Raw genomic sequence first — 17,085 nt, forward strand, 5'->3', positions numbered from 1 at the left:
GTCAAGAGCATCCTTGAGTGCTTCTCAGGACGTCAATCATGTAGAGCTCTCTACTCCAAGCCGCTGCAAATGGAAAGCTATACATCACTGGACTCATCAGAGCTCACAGAGGAGAGGTCAGGCTGAGAGGAGACACACACTAAGCTCACAGATCTGTTAATAGAATCCCCAAACCACCTGTTTTTAGTTTGCTACTCCACCAAATCAACACACAAATCAATCTACGTGACTCTGCAAGAAATGTTCACGGATGAGGTCATTTTTTGAAGTGTTTTTCATGTTATGTTAAGTCACATTCGCCAACTTCCTTTCTCATTCTCTGATGTATCATGTGACATTTCCTCAGACATTATAGCAGCAAGCGACTAAATGAAACATACCATTAGCTTGAATAAAATCATTCATCAAAATTTTCTAAGTTTGAACATTGTTGGAAACATTTAGGGTAATGTAAGTACACAACTCAACTAAATGTAAGGGTTACGGTTACGGTCCAGTTTTTAGACATTTTAATGCCGAAATGTTACATTTTATATCTTTAAAGGATTTTAGCTTTTGGACGTGGGTTCCTTTCATTTCTTCTGAGCAGTTATTAAGCAGTTAAGATGTTCTGGTATCCATGAGACAACCAAAAGCAGCAACCTTTAATGCCAAAAATGACACTCTGCAGTATCCTCCATCCTTCTCGCCACCTCCCTGTGTGGATATTGTTCGTCCTCAAGGTTCAAGGCTCGGCAGTCACTGTACGCTATAGGACTGCACAAAGACATGCCGCTTTGGATTTCACAACAAGGGCATCAAATCTCTGACATCTGAACAGCCTTGAACTCACCAATAAGGCTGGACCATGCTCACAAAAGGTGATGGTAGTGCACTTTAGCTACACAGAACTACAAAAGAATTAACTTATGACTTGTGCTGATTGTAAAGAGCCCTCAGAATCAACAGCAAGTTCTCCTTGAAAATTATAAAGAATAATAACGTTGAACATACCTGTGATCATACTTGGCTAAAGCTGGATTTATACTTAGGAGCTAACAGGCTACAGCATGGCTACCATGCAGTAGTATGTGTACAACCTCATAAATGTAAGTAAACGTCCGTGCTACAATGAAAATGGAGGTATCATGTGGAGACAAATAACTGTGATCGGTCTGCTTGTGGTTTCCCCACCAGCTTTCTGATGCCAGAAGAAAGTGTTGATGATGAGGACAACATCAAGGTGAAGGTAGCCTCAGTGATTTTCTCCTTTTCAATAACACACTTCCAGCAAAGCCATTTCCACTGCTAACCCCCTGTTCAGTGTGATTGCCACTCTCTGCTACAGCGAATGAAAGATTGTCAACGTGATTGCTCTGGCCATTGACTGCACAGCAGTAGTGTCCTATTCATCAGAGAAACAAGGTAAACCTTCCTGTCAAAGCTCAATATCACAAAGCAAACTGAAGAATGCAAACACAATAACTGTGAGGTATACAATTAAAGCACAACATAGGCTGACCATGTATGACACACTTCCAGTGGTAATGAAAACGTGAAAGTCAGAACTTGACCATAATTCACTTCTGTAGCCAGAGGCAGCAGCAGAACCGCCGCACACTGTAATACACAGGTATTATTCCATCTAACGTTGGGCTGGGTACCACACAACACGACCATGTTAGAAGCAGAAAGCTTCCAAGTTGCCATTCAGCATAATGAGCCATGACCCGTGTTTTGATCTCCAAGTCACAACTCACAGGACAGGAAGGTCGACTGCGGCTGCCAGGCAGAGCATTACAACATCTGGCAGCTAGAAACTGTATTTACTCAGGCACTCTACTTAACCTCCTCAACTCTTATTGTACACTTTAATACCTTTGGAGCTTTAAAACAAATAATCTTTTCCCATATTATATTTGGAATCGTAGATATGACATTGTCACACGTAGAGCATACATAGTGTATCTGTATTTGCTTGCTTCATCATTTTAGTGACGCTCTGTGGTGCTTTGACTAAGTGAAGTCATCAAACCCAATATATTAAACATGTTTAATTATGGCTGCACTGTTAAAATAAATTGGAATCTTCCAGGTGTCTTTAAGTAGGTTTTGTTTCCAAAAACAAAATCTAGTTAATCAAACCACACTTGAAGAAGATTAACTGGAGCTTTTGACCATTAAACTCTTTTTTTTAGATATGAATATCAGTGTTTAGGGCATAACGGGCGATCCATGTGGTTGTGTCCTGAAGCGGCACATCTCATTTTCTGAAGAAAAAAAAAATTGTAGATCCTATATCTTAATAATGACCTCCTTATCTCGTAATTACAAGAAAATATCTCACGGGAAAGATTTCATAATTCTAGTGGTAATGTAATCTTTGCTCATTATTGTGAGACATGAAGTCATCCTTTTGAGTTAAGGCCTTCATTTTTTTCCTTTGGTGAATGCACTGAGCCTCTGTGGTGTCCAGCTTAACGTGAATATTTTCGTTTTATGAAACTTTACTTCAGTGCCACTTTCTTTGGCTATGGCAACCAGCTGCTATTAGTAAGTTGCTCAGTTAACCATGGAGCTAAGTGGCCCGATTAGCTGATGGGAGTCTGCCCACACCACAACCTGGGATGACAGGGGCAGTCACTGAGGGCAATGGGGCTCAGTCAACTGGCCTTCCAGTGAACAGGGCTTGACACCAGACTGGGGACTGAGTATAGCCTCTGAGACCAACAGAGGTCTGTTTGAAAACAGGGGATAAAGTACAGATGTGATTTACAGCAACTCTGACCAGGATTATGACTCCAGGGACAACAAGACACAGCAGGCATGGACAGGAGAGGCATGAGGTGGCCAAGAACTGAGAGAGTCAAACATCAGCAGTGTGTGAAATGAAAAGAATCTGGCCATATCTTATGAATTGCTCCTTTAAGCAGACATTCATAGCTTAATGCAGTGAACAATTAATTACAATCCTGCAACACATAAACAGGGACATCTCTATGAAGATTAATGATTTAACTAGAACATTTATCAAAAAATGTTGCGTGTGCCTGATGCTTGATAAGTCAGTAACTACCAACAGAGATAGCTTTGTGTGATGATTTGCCAGGCATGGATATTAGATGATGGGGAACATTAATATTTAAAAGGAGTTTCAGGCTTGGACAATGACTGAGGCTCATAGGCCACATGCTGTGTGTGTTAGTGAGAGAGAGAGGGGGGGGAGGGGACAAAATGATGGCTTAATGAGTTGCCAGCAATGGATATTACACAGTATTAATTTACTACAAAATACTTAGTAGTAGTAGTAGTTGTTGTATGTAGTAGTAGAAGTAATAAGATATGTAGTAGTAGCATAAACATAAGTAGTACTAGTGTAAGCTGTAGAAGTAGTGATAGTAGATTAAAGTCTATAAAGTATATATAAAGTAAGTATAAAAAGGGATCTCTGTGTTTGTCAGTGAGAGAGAGACAAAAAGATATCTCAATGAGTGTGTGTGTGTGTGTGTGTGTGTGTGTGTGTGTGTGTGTGTGTGTGTGTGTGTGTGTGTGTGTGTGTGTGTGTGTGTGTGTGTGTGTTTGTGCGTGGGAGAGAGTGAGTGTGTGTGTCTGTCTTGGCTCATGTGTGTGGATTTCCTATTATTTTGAATGGAAAATGTCTTATGGGAAATGGCTCCTAAACACAAGGTTGTATAACTGCTATTGGCAAAATTTTAATATGGTAAGAGAAAGGATACTTTGACGCACGCCTGGATCAAAAATAGTGTTTCTAGAGTCCAAAATGAGGAAATGACAGCGATTTAGAAAATGGGGATTGTCTGCTTTCTACCAGAAATGTTGGCTTCAAATTAACACTGGCCTTTATGGCAGAGTTGATGGTTTTCTTGTCCCTTGAAAGTCTGTTCAGCCAAAAGTGTAAGTCTGTTTGCTTCCATAATAATATGCCAGTGTAGAGCACAACATTTCCTACATTTTTGACGTATTTGGTGTGTGTGGAGTGAAAATTGTGGGATTTTAATCCACATTAAGAGAAAAGTTGTAGAGGTTTTTAGTCACCCACTCTGGCTCACGCATTACACACACAAATCTGAAACAGACTGAAAATTTCCAGAAACGTAAACTGCGATGGCACCAAAACCATTCAAGCAATCAAACTCTTGTCTTGTGACTCACTGAAGCTTTGAATCACTTTTTTTATGTTGAGGTATGGCGAGGCAATAAGGCCCCACATTTGGTTGGGTTTGAGGGAATTTCACAATGATCTCCCATCTATACGAATGGGAAAATTTGTCGTGTTTTTTGCGATTTTCACAAAAAACCTTTTGCAAATCGCTACCAAAAGTCATGCCACACTTGTCCTGTCGATTCTGCATGTTTTGATGAATGTTTTGTGTATGTGGGTGAAAAGCTACACTTATAATAGGTATGATGAATAATATATAGTGAGAGCCGATGTAGCTCGTACATCAGGCACACTAAATAAACGTTTTATTCCTAATACTCATTACGGTGTTTCTTCTGGGTTTTTCTACAGCTTTCTACCACTTTTCATTCAAAGAACGTATTATCTCTGAAGTAAATTACAGTATGACAATGTGTACTACACTAATTATGGTACATTTTTCATAGCAGCTTCTACCAGCTCTAGTTCAAATCCAATGGGTTTTTTTAGCTTTAAGCTGTGTATTTGCATGGGCTTTTGTGTGCACGTCTGTGTGTGTGCTCTAGTGTCACTTTGTATCAGCAGGGATGCTTTATACAGTAACTCTTTCTGACAGAGCTGCCCTACTCAAGGGAAAACATGCGTTTCTCCCTTCCTGCGTCGACATAAAAACTCAGAACCAAAATATGCATATGAATGATTCATGGGATCATTGAAAACAATACCAGAAACATGGACTCACACACTCCCCTTTCTTACACAAACACACACAGACACTCAGAGATGGAAAGGCAGCAAAGAGCACTTCCTGTCGGGAGCTGCCTGTCAGGAATTACAAACAGCCTTTTATCTAAAATTGTCTTGGTGATTCCCAGAACATGAATCTTTTTTCCTATTTGCCTTTTTGAATCTCTTAAACATATCAACTTGCATGGCTGTCAGAGGGACATCAGGGTCTCAACACGGTGTTTATATGTTGAGCTTGGCAGGGAAGATAGTGATAGTCTGGGAAAGAGAGGCCTCCGTCAATTTCAATTTGTCAAATTATCTTTGCCTTAAAAACAAGGTTGGAAATGTAGAAAATGTTAATTTAATCAACCGGGCTTCCAGCTCTCTGTTTTGGTATGACTTAATTCTGTAATTTAAACGGTCAGTTTATCCAAATTACAAAAAGATATTTTCTTATTTAGCTCTAGTGTTCTCGAGCCCATGCAGATACTTTGGTTTTGTTCCTCAAGATATTTTTCTTTGAGATTTCTAAAGTTGTTTTTGTAGTTTGAGTGATCCAACTCTTTTAGGAAAAGTTTAGTCAGACGGGTCAATGAAAAGAAGCAAAGTGTGAGTCTCACTTGTTGAGTTTGGCCACGTAGATCTTGATGTGGCCGAAGTCAGGCCTCTCTGCGGGGTCCTCGGCCCAGCAGCCCTCCATCAGGATGGTCAGCTCCTCCGAGTGGCATCTGTTGTCTGTGGTCGGCCGAAAGTACGGCTTCTGACCGTTCCTCACCTTCTGTACGATCTCTGCGGCGGAGAGAGGACAGAGGTGTGTTCTCCGCAGGGAAATGTAGTGTGCTCTTTGTCTCATGTGTAAAACAATTTTGTACACTGCACACAAACTCTGTAGCTGCAGAACATTTACTAAGATCTCTTTACTTTCTGCTGCGTGAGCCTGCATATATTTCATACTGCTGATCAACTCTTGCTGCTAATTTCTCCTCTTTGATTCATCAATCATATACATTCAAAAGTTTGTAAGAGACAACCTCTCCAAAATGATTCCTGAACATCCTCTCCCCTCTGTTATTACTACCATCATGAAAGATTCATGATGGTAGTAATAACAGAAGAATCTAATGCTATTTTAAACCACAAAATTACACTTACAGCTCCGGAGCTAACATATTCAGACACTAGAGAACAGGTGCGGGCTTTCACTGCGCTCAGCCTGTTAATGGGTAAGTATCAGGCCCTTGTACAATCAGCATCGAGCGTGACTGTGAATATAAAGCTAGTGAAAGTCATCAGAAGCAGGATCTGCCTCCAGGAGGGTTGTACACATCCTCTTTGGGTGTGTAAGAGTTGAACTCCTGATCTTGGATTGCTGTAGAGGTTAATGTTTTTCCTGCTGTTACTAAGGAGAAACAGCAGTGGAGGTAAAAGTAGATGTTGGCTTAGAAACTAATCACACTGAGCTGAAGAGCCAAAGTGTCGGCAGTGATTAAGCTCAGATTTTTAGGTAACATGAGAAGATAACAATAACGTGTTAGAGTTTTCCAATGCAAAGCTACTTCAAAGCAAAAATATCTCCCCAGGAGGAAGAATTTTCATATTCATGGACTATGTCATATTGGCACGAAGACCTTTAGCTATTATGAACTGTCTGTCTGTCTGTCTGGTTCTGATGATGCTTAAGAGGCTCAAACTACTGATCTAGCACACACATTTATATTTTTTTACAAGGCCAATGTTCAGAATTCTTCTTTTGATGCATTCTTGTTAAAGGTTCACATTTTTTCAAGCCCGTCTGAAAGCAACACTGTCCGTAAGCAATTTGAAGTAATGGGGGTCAGAATCCACCATTTCTTTGCAAAAGTTCACATTAATGTGAGGTTTCAACATTCTGAGTCAGACAAATGAAGTGAATATCTTGTAACGTTACAGTGCCCCATTTGATTCATCAAACTCAGACTGCTAAAGCCTCTTTTTAGCTTTGGTTGACGGTGGGATTTGTTTCCCATCACCTGCGTCATCTGCATTGAGATCTCTTTGCAGCCACGTAGAGGAGAATAATTCAAGCGACCAATGGTGCTTTCAGTCTACAAGTGAGGATTGTTTCAATTTGAAAAACCTACTTGCATACTCGGCTCTTTAGCTTGTCTTCTGTTTATAATGGATCAGCAGCTCATGATTTATGTTAGTGTAAAAGGAAGAAGTAATTTTTCCCTTTTGTAGTGAGTTTCTGTCTCAAAACCAGCAACATTCTTTATGGAGACAGAGCCATTGTGTGTGGGTATCATCTTTGTTTGTCTTTCTATGCTCTTTGATTTCTTTACTCGTTGAATCTCTAAATTGTCCTTTTGCGGTCAGTTTTGCAAAAAGGAAACCTGTTGCTTTTCTCTGACTTATGACTACAGCTAGAACGATAAATTGATTAGTCAATCAAAAAAGATTAATTGCCAACTATTTTGATAATCCATTAACCGTTTCAGTCAGTAAGTAAAAATGTCAAATATTGGCTGGTTCCAGCTTCGTGAATATGAGAATTTGCTGCTTTTCTTTGTCATTTATGGCAGTAAATGAAGAGTCTATGGGTTTTGGACTGTTTAAAGATTTAATTTAAAGACGTCACTTTGGGATCTGGGAAATTGTGATGAGCATTTTCCCAATTTCTTGCCATGTTATAGATATATAACCAATTAACTGATTAATCATGAAAATATTTGGTGGATTAATCAATAAAAATAATCCTTACCTAGCCCTACCTATGTCTGTTGATGCTGTGGGCATCTTGCTGTACACTGACGTGTTTTGTTAGTTGTGGGTGTTTTTTCTTTGCAGTTTTTATGACCCAGCGACCATAGTGAAGTTATTTCACACAGCCCATCTTTTTTAATCAGGGCCTGGGCTTATTAGCCCAAAATAACTGCCTGGGGGCGTTGCCGAGATGGCTGCTGAGTGGCGAGACTTGCCTATAAGGACCTTGGTTGTTTCCTAGGAGCGATCATGTCCTAGATATGAGATGTGTTGGTTTTTGTGACTGCACCTGCCTTTGACATCTGGCCAGCATATGTTCTTTGTTTGTGTACATAGCTGCAGGGCCACCATATAGTAGTCTGACCTTAAAAAGGTCCACTTTGAAATGTCAGTGAAAAGCCAATGAATGAAGTTCCTATTATTTGAATTTCCGTCTTTTCTGTCCTTGACAAAGAGTCTTCAGAAACATTTAACAGACTATTTTCCTAAAAAGAAGCTTTATAATGTAACATTTACATGGTTTTATTTGTACTGATTCATTTGTTTGGTTTACTCTTCCTCTGTGTTCATGTCTTACATGTTCGTTTGCTGCATGCTTGCTGTTTTAAAGGATCCCAGCGGCCAGCTGAAGCCTGTAAAGGACAGTTGTGTTTACCTTTGGGGCTGAGGTCCATGCCCTCCACATAGAAAGGTCCATTCCTCAGGGCTATTTCCTGCAATATGATGCCAAAACTGTACACATCACCCTTCTGAGTCCCTTGAGGAGGATGGCGGTCGTATATGAGCAGCTCGGGAGCCGTCCAAAGCTTCTCTGGAAACCCAAGAATAGTCAGAAAGACTCATAATGCATCTGAAATACAACAGGAGCTGATGTTTTTAGTGAATGAAGAGATTCAGTGTTGTGTCCAGATAGATGAACTCCACTTACTTGCATAAAGTGCGTGCGAGTCATCGTTTTCGCAGGACGAGCGGAAGTTGGCCAAGCCATAATCCGTGATTTTCAAAACAAATCGACTGTCCACCACGCAATTAGATGACTTCAGATTTCCATGGCAGCCAATGTAGCTGTTGTGGAGATAGTTCATTCCCTGGTGGAGAAGGGCGAGAAGTCAAGCATTAAGGGGGGTTCTCTCGCTCTCTTCTGTTTTTCCTTCACAGCAAATCATACAGGAAAACACACAAATCCAGACATATGGAAATAATACGCTTTGACAAGTGGATGTATGCTGAAGGTTCTGAAAAGAGGCCGCTTTGAAGGGCGGCACAGTCACGGGCGAATTTCTGTGAAATTACTGTTAATTCCTTTGGGTTAGGGGACTGAATGTACTCGTGTTCAATATTTTGTGGAAACGGTGAGTCAAACATCCCTCAAAGCTTCAGCAGCGCCTTTCCTCTGCAGAGCGTTGCTATCTGTGTGGAGAAATTTAGCCGGAGCTCCTCGTCATGCAGCTCAATATCGAATCCATCCAAGAGACCACTCTCCTGACAAAAAGCCTCTTTGTTAGGACAGATTAAAAATAATCTCCTAAAGTTAGTCCATGATTAGGTTTGATTAAGCTGGAAGGAAATTTTAACAAAGTTACGACTATGTTTCTGTCCTACTTTACACTGTTCAACAGCAATATTTACTGTAGTTTTATCCACTGCTCTGTGCCAAAAATACATATTTGTGCATGTTGGTCCCACCTGCTCTCTTTCTCTGCCTCACTCACTCTTTCACAAACCCTCCATGTGAAACCATGGCAACCGAGACATTTTTTTCTGTCTCTCTATGGCACACAAAGTGTCTAATATAACACTGAATAGTGACCTTTAGACAATATTTATATGAAAACATCAAACAAATCAACGCCTCTGATTTATGTTTTTTGTTTCCAGCGCGTTCAGTCAGAGCGCCACTCACCTTCACTATGTCATTGATCAGCGAGTAGCGGAACATCCAGTCCAGGTTGATGCTCTCATTCTCCAAAATGTCCTGGAAATAACAAAAAAAAAAAAAACAGAGCAGAAAACTTTTACAGACAAGGAAAAAAGAAATCTGCTTTATCTTTAAAACTACCAAGAGCTTTTCTGCAGCCAAATTTTATTTTTGGACAAAAACACGTTCAACCCGGATTAAAAAAATATATATATCTTTTTTCATCCTAAGGGTTACAAATTGATGCCTGCAGGAAGTTAACAAATAACACTCAAAGGCTCTGCTGCCGGCCAGTTACTGAAAACTGGACATCCATTCACATCACATCAGTTGCAGCTATCTGTGTTTTACACAAAAGTCCTTCTCTACAAGTGTGACTGATGAAGTCCATGACTGAGTTTCACGTCAGTTTCCAGCTCATCCGTTTTAGGAAGCTGCTGGCATATTGGGAACAAGGAACAGGCCAGGAACAAGCTTACTTAAAACATCATGTATTTCTTTTAGGATTAATAAAAGACAAAAGATAACAGACAAAAATATGACAAAGTTGAGATCGCCACATAGAGTAAGCTGACTGTAGACTAAATAAGGTGATTCCACTCAGTAGGCAGAGCTCAGTACAAACACTGCCAGCAACAGCAGTTTGACACGGCTGTCCATGCTGGGACTGTTTACTCTCCTGGTACAGCAACAAGAAGAGCCCGTCAGTGGGCTTATGTTAGAAACTTTTCATTCTATGATTCATTAGGAGGTACCTTTAATTTATTCATGTATTCAATATTTAGCAACTGTACAAAAATGTCGCCTGACAAATTCTCTCACATTCACTTTAGGTATAAAAGTAAAGAACATGTCATGAAGTCATTATTGAAGTCAAAACCTCCACTAAAGATGTTGATGTTATCAATGTTCTTTTGTTTTTCTGCTTTTTAGCAGTCAAATACCTGGTGACTTAATTTATTTATTTATTTTATTTTTCTTATAGTTGTGAGGTAGGACATTTTTAACTCTTCTGTCTGTTTTTTTGTGAACTACCGTACTAACTTGAATATAAAAGAAATATGGCACATGCATAGGGTTGCAACAAATAATTCTTTTCATTATCAATTCATCAATTTTCTCAATTTTAGTTTGTAAAATGTCAGAAAATAGTGAAAATGCCAATCATAATTTTGCTGAGCTCAAGTTGATGTCTTCTAATTGCTTGTTTTGCTCAACCAACAGTCCAAAGATATTAATTTACAACGATATATAACAAAGATCATCTTATTCTAGCACACACCTGGAACCAACTACCGCTACATTTAACCCAGATCTTTGTCCTGTGCTATACTGAGCCAAATGCAACGGAATTTCATTCTGATCTGCACTGTGAGGTGTAATTTTTGAATGACATTAAAGAAAAGTCTAAGTCTAAGTCTAAGTCTGGTCTAAGATCACCATTAAATGGAAACTAAGTACAGCAGTTGTATATACATTCATATACCTGTCTTTCTAACCCTCTTAATGACATAACCATAACATAGACACCGCTGTGTTGCCTTTTTACACTTCTATCTTTCGACAGATTAATCAAACAAAATATAACCTGTGAGCTGGTGCGCTTTAAAGCTGCTGGTAGGCAGATTTTTGAACTTTCAGATTTTCAGGCTAGCTGGTTCCCCTTACCTCCAGTCTTTATGCTAAGCTAAGCTAACTGGCTGCTAGCTCCAGCACCATAATCATGAGATTGGTATCAATCTTCTCATCTTACTCTAAGCAAGAAAGTGACTTAGTGTCTTTTCCAATATTTCAAACCATTCCTTTAACTTTCTGTTGCAGAAGAGTCTATTTCTGTGAAATGATCAACGCAGAGGATTGTACAGCCTCAGCAGAGGTATGGCCCTCTGCGGGCTTCTAGTTTGCTTGTAATATAGTTCAGTTTTTGAGTACAGAATGATTTGATATTCAAATATTGCTTCATTAAGATCCCCTCTAGACATCCAGACAAGACGTATAAAAATACTCTGCTATGAATAATAATTTGTGTCTCATATAATGTTTCCAAAGAAAGTTGAATTACCTCGTTAAACTTACATCTTTTCTTTATCCCTCATTGAAAAATCTATAAATATGCTAATAATTTTCTTATTCTTAGTGTATGTGACCTGCAGTCTGTACATCACAAACTGGAAGTTTCATCCTGGACCACGATTGATTTCTAGCTGTGATATCACTGAATCCTGCTCGTAAGAAACTTTCGCCCTTCAGCAGATGAATGTAACAACAGTCATTTAGTAACGGACTCACGTATATACACATTTTTGATTGGAGGGGGAGTAAATAGAAGGATTTTCACAATTTGACACTGATATAAAGTCAATTTTCATGCCTTTTCTCAGCAGCATAAAAGTTAAAGGTCCTATTTCTTCACATGTGAATAACTCGCATTCACACGTGTTTGGCTTTTTTCACATAATCTCCACATGTGGAAACAACACATGGCACATGAAATCACATTGACATAGTTGTTCTTTTCATGTGAATGCAATCGTTTGACACACTTTACATGCGATTGACTATTTTCACATGTGAACTAAAATTTTAACATGTGAAATTGAAATAATGTGAGCTGTGCTGAATAAAAATGTGCGCATCAGAAAGTTGATGTGCACATTCTCACATGTGAATTACATATGCCCACACACACCTGGCTTTTTTCACATGTGGATCGTAATTCCCAATTGAATAAGGACACATTACCTGCAGGCTTCCTCTGGGACAGTACTCTGTAACGATGCAGATGTTGGGAGGGTCGATGCAGGCTCCGATGAACCTGGTTAGATGGTTGAACTGAACGTCTCTCATCTGAAAATAACCACACAAACACACTGCAACTGTGAGTGCAACTCTTTCCAAACATCACATTCCCTAACCCCATGGAAACAGAGGACGGGGAGGGAGAGAGGACTGACGGTTCATTTATATACAAGGTTTTGAGAATATCGCTGCCAGCAGTTCATCAAAATAGTCTATTTGCAGTCGGCTAGTTGGCATGGTGTCTTTTTCTACGTGTTGAGGCGCATTCCTGCTCAGGGCACCCGGTTGAAACATGTGCATGTGCATAAATTGCCCTTGGAGGTTATGAATGAGCCTGTGTGCTGAGGATGATGAAAAAAACGTAGAGGTGTTGAGAGGATGTACGAGCAGGAATATGAGAGCGGAGCAGGCAGAATGTGTAAAGCTGCTCTACAAGGAAAATAATCACACACTGCTTTCACGACGTCTTCCAAAACGTGACTCACTTTGAATATTAAAAGTTTGAAAACGGAGATGTTTGTGGTGAAGTGATTAGGAGGGAACATTTTCTGGCCGATTCCTTTTATGAGAAAGTGTGAAAAAGCCCAGTCATTTTCTTTTATAGAAACAAGCACGGACGTCCTCCCCGTGCGTTCATTCCAAGCCGAGTGAGCGCTGACAGAAGCAGCGCTGAGGAAGAAAGCAAATCTTTCTGCAGCCAGACTGAAACTTCAAAAACAGTGCTCATAATTTCAACGGTGTGCTCGTCTTTGAGCGCAGTGAGTGACAGCCGCTCTCACACCAGAACCAGGGAGTTGGTCGCTCCTGTTTCACGGCTCTGGGGATGTTAGCCTACCCTTTGGCCTATATAATTTCCCCTGCTGCACTCTGGGGAGGAGGGGGGAGGACAGCCACCAGGGGGGAGGAAGGGGGAGATGGAGCACTGGAAGACAAGTGGTTAAGTTTCCACTGGCATGCCCCGTCTCTTCCCCCCATCTGGTTGGCTTTTTCATGAGCTGAGGTTTGACAGCCGATCAGGCCCCCGGGGCGTCTGAGAAGCTGCCAGCTCAGACAGCAGCCTCTCTCCCATGTGTGCCTGCTGACTGACCGAGAGGCCACAGAGGCATCCAAGAAGCCCAAACTGCTCCCCACCAACAAGGCTGCAGCTCACACGAAAAATACAGAGCTGAGGCAGAGAGAAATTCGAAGTAAACAGCGCTGGTTGATGTTAAAAGTGAAGAGATGGCCAACAATCTTGCCCACGAGCATCCATCTTGTTCATGAGCGCCCATGTAATTTCCGAGTTATGGGTTTCCCTATGCCACACTGTGTTTCCATCACCAAACCACATAAATTGTGTGGATTTTCTGCTCCTTCGGCTTACTGATCGCACGCTCGTAAATATTTTCCCAGCCAAAGGGACCATTTCATCAACAGCTGCTGCAGATGAGGTTGACGAGACAGTTTAAGGACGTTTAACAAGCAACATCCTGCAGTGCCACTGGTTGAACATGCTAATAAGGAGCCACCTACTGCAAATAAAAACAATCAAAAACTCTAAAAGAAACCATTTCTGTCTGAATATTCTATGTATTCTGTGCTAATATAGTGAGACAGTTCAGCTTGTTTTGTAGAGCAGGTGGAGTGATTGAATCTCATATGAAGGTCCTTCTCCTGCAGTGGTACAAAGTATAATAATGCCCATTCATGATTGTTTTCTTTAGTGAATGAATGAATAATTCACTGAATACAACTTGTCGAGATGGAGGTTTTTTTATTTTGTTTTTTACAATTCACCCTCAAGGTCTCTGCGCATGGCTCTCATCACACTGAGGCCACTGAAAGCGCTCAGAAACAACAGCACAAGCCGACGGATCCACAGACGGATTTCATGGCAAAACGCAAGAATTTATGATTTTGCTTCTAAAGAAAAAGGACTAAAAGTGAAACTATGATCAGAAGAGAGGCTACAGAAGGGTTGAACGGAACGAAGAAGTATTTTTCTATTTTTAGTAAAATACTTTTGTGGAGGAAAGGTCATGAGGTCGTTAAAGGAAGGTTTGTCTTCGGGGGTGCAGGAGTGTGCTTAGCAAATTTAATTGCATTCTTCCCACACATTACTGATATGTCCTTTGTATAAGCCTTGTGACGCTACAGGAAAGGTGGTGACCTAAAACATTAGAGTTCATCTCCTGGGGGCCAGGATAGAAAATTTAAGGCAGTCTGGCCAAAGTTTTGAAAAGTCTTAGGTTGTGTCCTAAATCTCCCATACATTCACTGCTCCCTACTGACTACACTGGGAGCTCTAGAGGATTATATAGTGAGCTCATCGGTCAAAAGTAAAAACACTTTTGGACCCCACTCAGGTCATTTATCATCCCTCCAGCGCAATGCATGATGGTATATAATGCTTGTATAGTGACAGTGGGTCTTACACTACTTTTCACGATGCAATGTGCAAAATTTGAGTGAATTATATAGCATATAATGAATTTCACTGTACATTCAAACAGCACTACAAAATGGCAAATTCACTATATAGTAGTACAGGACTATGGTACAAAGCATTGCTATGATAAAGCAGCCTTTGCCATTTTCACACCACAGATATTGCACAGATATAAAGAGGCATTAAATCAGGAGAAACCGCACTAAATGGGTGAAATCACAGACGTTACAGCGACAGGCTCGAGGGGGTTTCCCTTTCTTTTTCCGTTTCTCTTCTCTTGTGAACTTATTCCATTAGCTGAACACCAACAGACTCAGCCACAGATTCATCATGCTTAATTTGGCGAAAAGCTGCCGACAAGGGCCGACTAGTGCCACTGGAAAAACTGGGCCCACGGACACCCACCAACAGACCCGAAATTTGTGTGCCAGAGCCCTAAGACAGCAGTCTGCTGTGGCTGCAAACAACACGACTGAGAGGGGTGAGACTCGACCTCTACAGTCAAGCTGTTGGCCGTAAAACACATACAAGTAGTCATGTGATCTGCTGTTCCGATTCTCTTGTACAAGTGGAAAGTTTGGGCAGTCGGGCAGCATTAACAATAATATAATAACTTTATTTGTAGAGAACCTAATCAGGTAAGTAACTCAATAGAGTTACAAAGTGGTTACACAAACAAAGCGAGAAAGAAAAATGCAATTACACGGTGAAAATTCAAACCAGAGAAGTTTTAAAGAAACATTTAATAGAAACTACAGAGGTAACAGCACTGATTGTGAATGATAGTTCTGGTACCATGACAGATATAGGAACTGTGAGGAGAAATGTTTCTGCTGACACTATACAGTTTGGGTTTAATTGTTCAGAAAAGTAGCATGGAGCCAATCCATTTAATTCCTCATGAAGAATTTGGAACTGTGTCCCGACGTATTGTAATTGGAAACCAATGACGGGACACTAAAATTGGGGTAATTCTTCTTTTCTCTTATTCGATCCAATTAAAAACCTTTCAACTGCATTCTGGACCTATTGCAGATAATCTAGCGCTTTTTCACTAAGTGCTCAAAAGACTGGACTCCATACTGAACTCTGATGAAGTCCTCAAACGCAGGAGATTTCTTCCTTTTTCGCCCTTTTTTTTAAACATACAAATTATTGTTCAAAGGTTACCATCTCGTATGTTATGACACATTTGTTATTTTCCATATAAATAAAAATCATACTTGATACTTGAATAAAAGAAAATAATCAGCTCAACCCAGCAAGAGGATTAAAAAGATCCTACAATCAGACATTTATTGAGCACTTACGTGTTTGAGCTCCAGTAGAACTTGTCTGGTCAGCTCTATCCTCTTCTTGTTGACATGCTTGATGGCCACCAGGTTCCCCTGAGAGGAGACAGAGCAATGACTCCAGTGTGAGGGACAACACTGATGTAGAGTTTACTTCATACTCAGCTGTTTACAACATGAAGACATAAACAAGGATGCACTTTGGTTGAGATGTAAATAAGGCAGAATAAAGACAACAGCAGCAGCATACTGATGCTATAAAAAGTACAAACACGGAGCGAGAAAATTAGAAGAAATCGAGCAGCCTTCAGAGGAGGGAAGAGGATCTCGCAGTATAGCCTACAGGTACATTTGGGGCCTATTTCAGTCTGCTGCGGGAGAAGAATCGTATCTGTCGCTTTGATATGTGAGGATCAGTGCACGAAGGAAGCGAGGTGAATATCTCAGAGCCACAGCCGTGACAGACTAGAGGAAAACGCTGTCGTAGAAACTATGAAACACAGCCGCAGTTCTTGTGCGAGTGCATGTGGGAGCTTTAACTTTTATTCAAAATGAAATATACAGTATGTATGTTTGAAAGCAGTAAGGAACGCTTCAGATCGGAGGTCATTTTTCAGTATTTGCAGGTTGTCGGGGCTCGTGCACCTCTCGCTGTTTCAGCTTTGGTGTCAGATTTATTGAATTTGAGAAGTGCATCAGTACCTCCAATGATCAATGAGACGTTCAAGCTGTACCATGACATCAGCATTTATATAAAACCTGCATCATGCAGCTGCAAACAAAGACAGCCATCTCATTATTCACAGGACTCTTTTTGTCACATTTCCTCACACCTCCTCCATCTTAAACGGATAAATTAACCGCAGCAACAAGTTGATGGCCATGTCCAGACTGCGAGGCGGGAGCGTAGAAACAAAGTAAGGGAGGGAAAAAAAAAAACAGAAGAAGAAGAAGAAAATTGACGCATTCTGCAGCTCACATTAGAACCAACTACCTAAATTCGCCCACACGCTCTCTTTCTCTCTCCTCTCTAGCT

General features: G+C 40.6%; 1 protein-coding gene across 1 annotated transcript in view; it reads right to left on the minus strand.

The window, feature by feature from the left end:
* The window catches only part of npr2 (natriuretic peptide receptor 2), a 69,445-nt gene that overhangs the window by 15,015 nt on the left and 37,345 nt on the right, over positions 1 to 17,085 (minus strand). The window contains exons 10-15 of the mRNA XM_073478557.1: positions 16,068 to 16,145; positions 12,273 to 12,377; positions 9,516 to 9,587; positions 8,541 to 8,700; positions 8,268 to 8,423; positions 5,491 to 5,659 (exon numbers count right to left, since the gene is read on the minus strand). Coding sequence (XP_073334658.1) covers positions 5,491 to 5,659; positions 8,268 to 8,423; positions 8,541 to 8,700; positions 9,516 to 9,587; positions 12,273 to 12,377; positions 16,068 to 16,145 — 740 coding nt within the window. The remainder of the gene's footprint in view (positions 1 to 5,490; positions 5,660 to 8,267; positions 8,424 to 8,540; positions 8,701 to 9,515; positions 9,588 to 12,272; positions 12,378 to 16,067; positions 16,146 to 17,085) is intronic.

Source organism: Pagrus major, chromosome 12 (assembly GCF_040436345.1).
Source record: "Pagrus major chromosome 12, Pma_NU_1.0".
In the NCBI taxonomy this organism is placed as follows: Eukaryota; Metazoa; Chordata; class Actinopteri; order Spariformes; family Sparidae; genus Pagrus; species Pagrus major.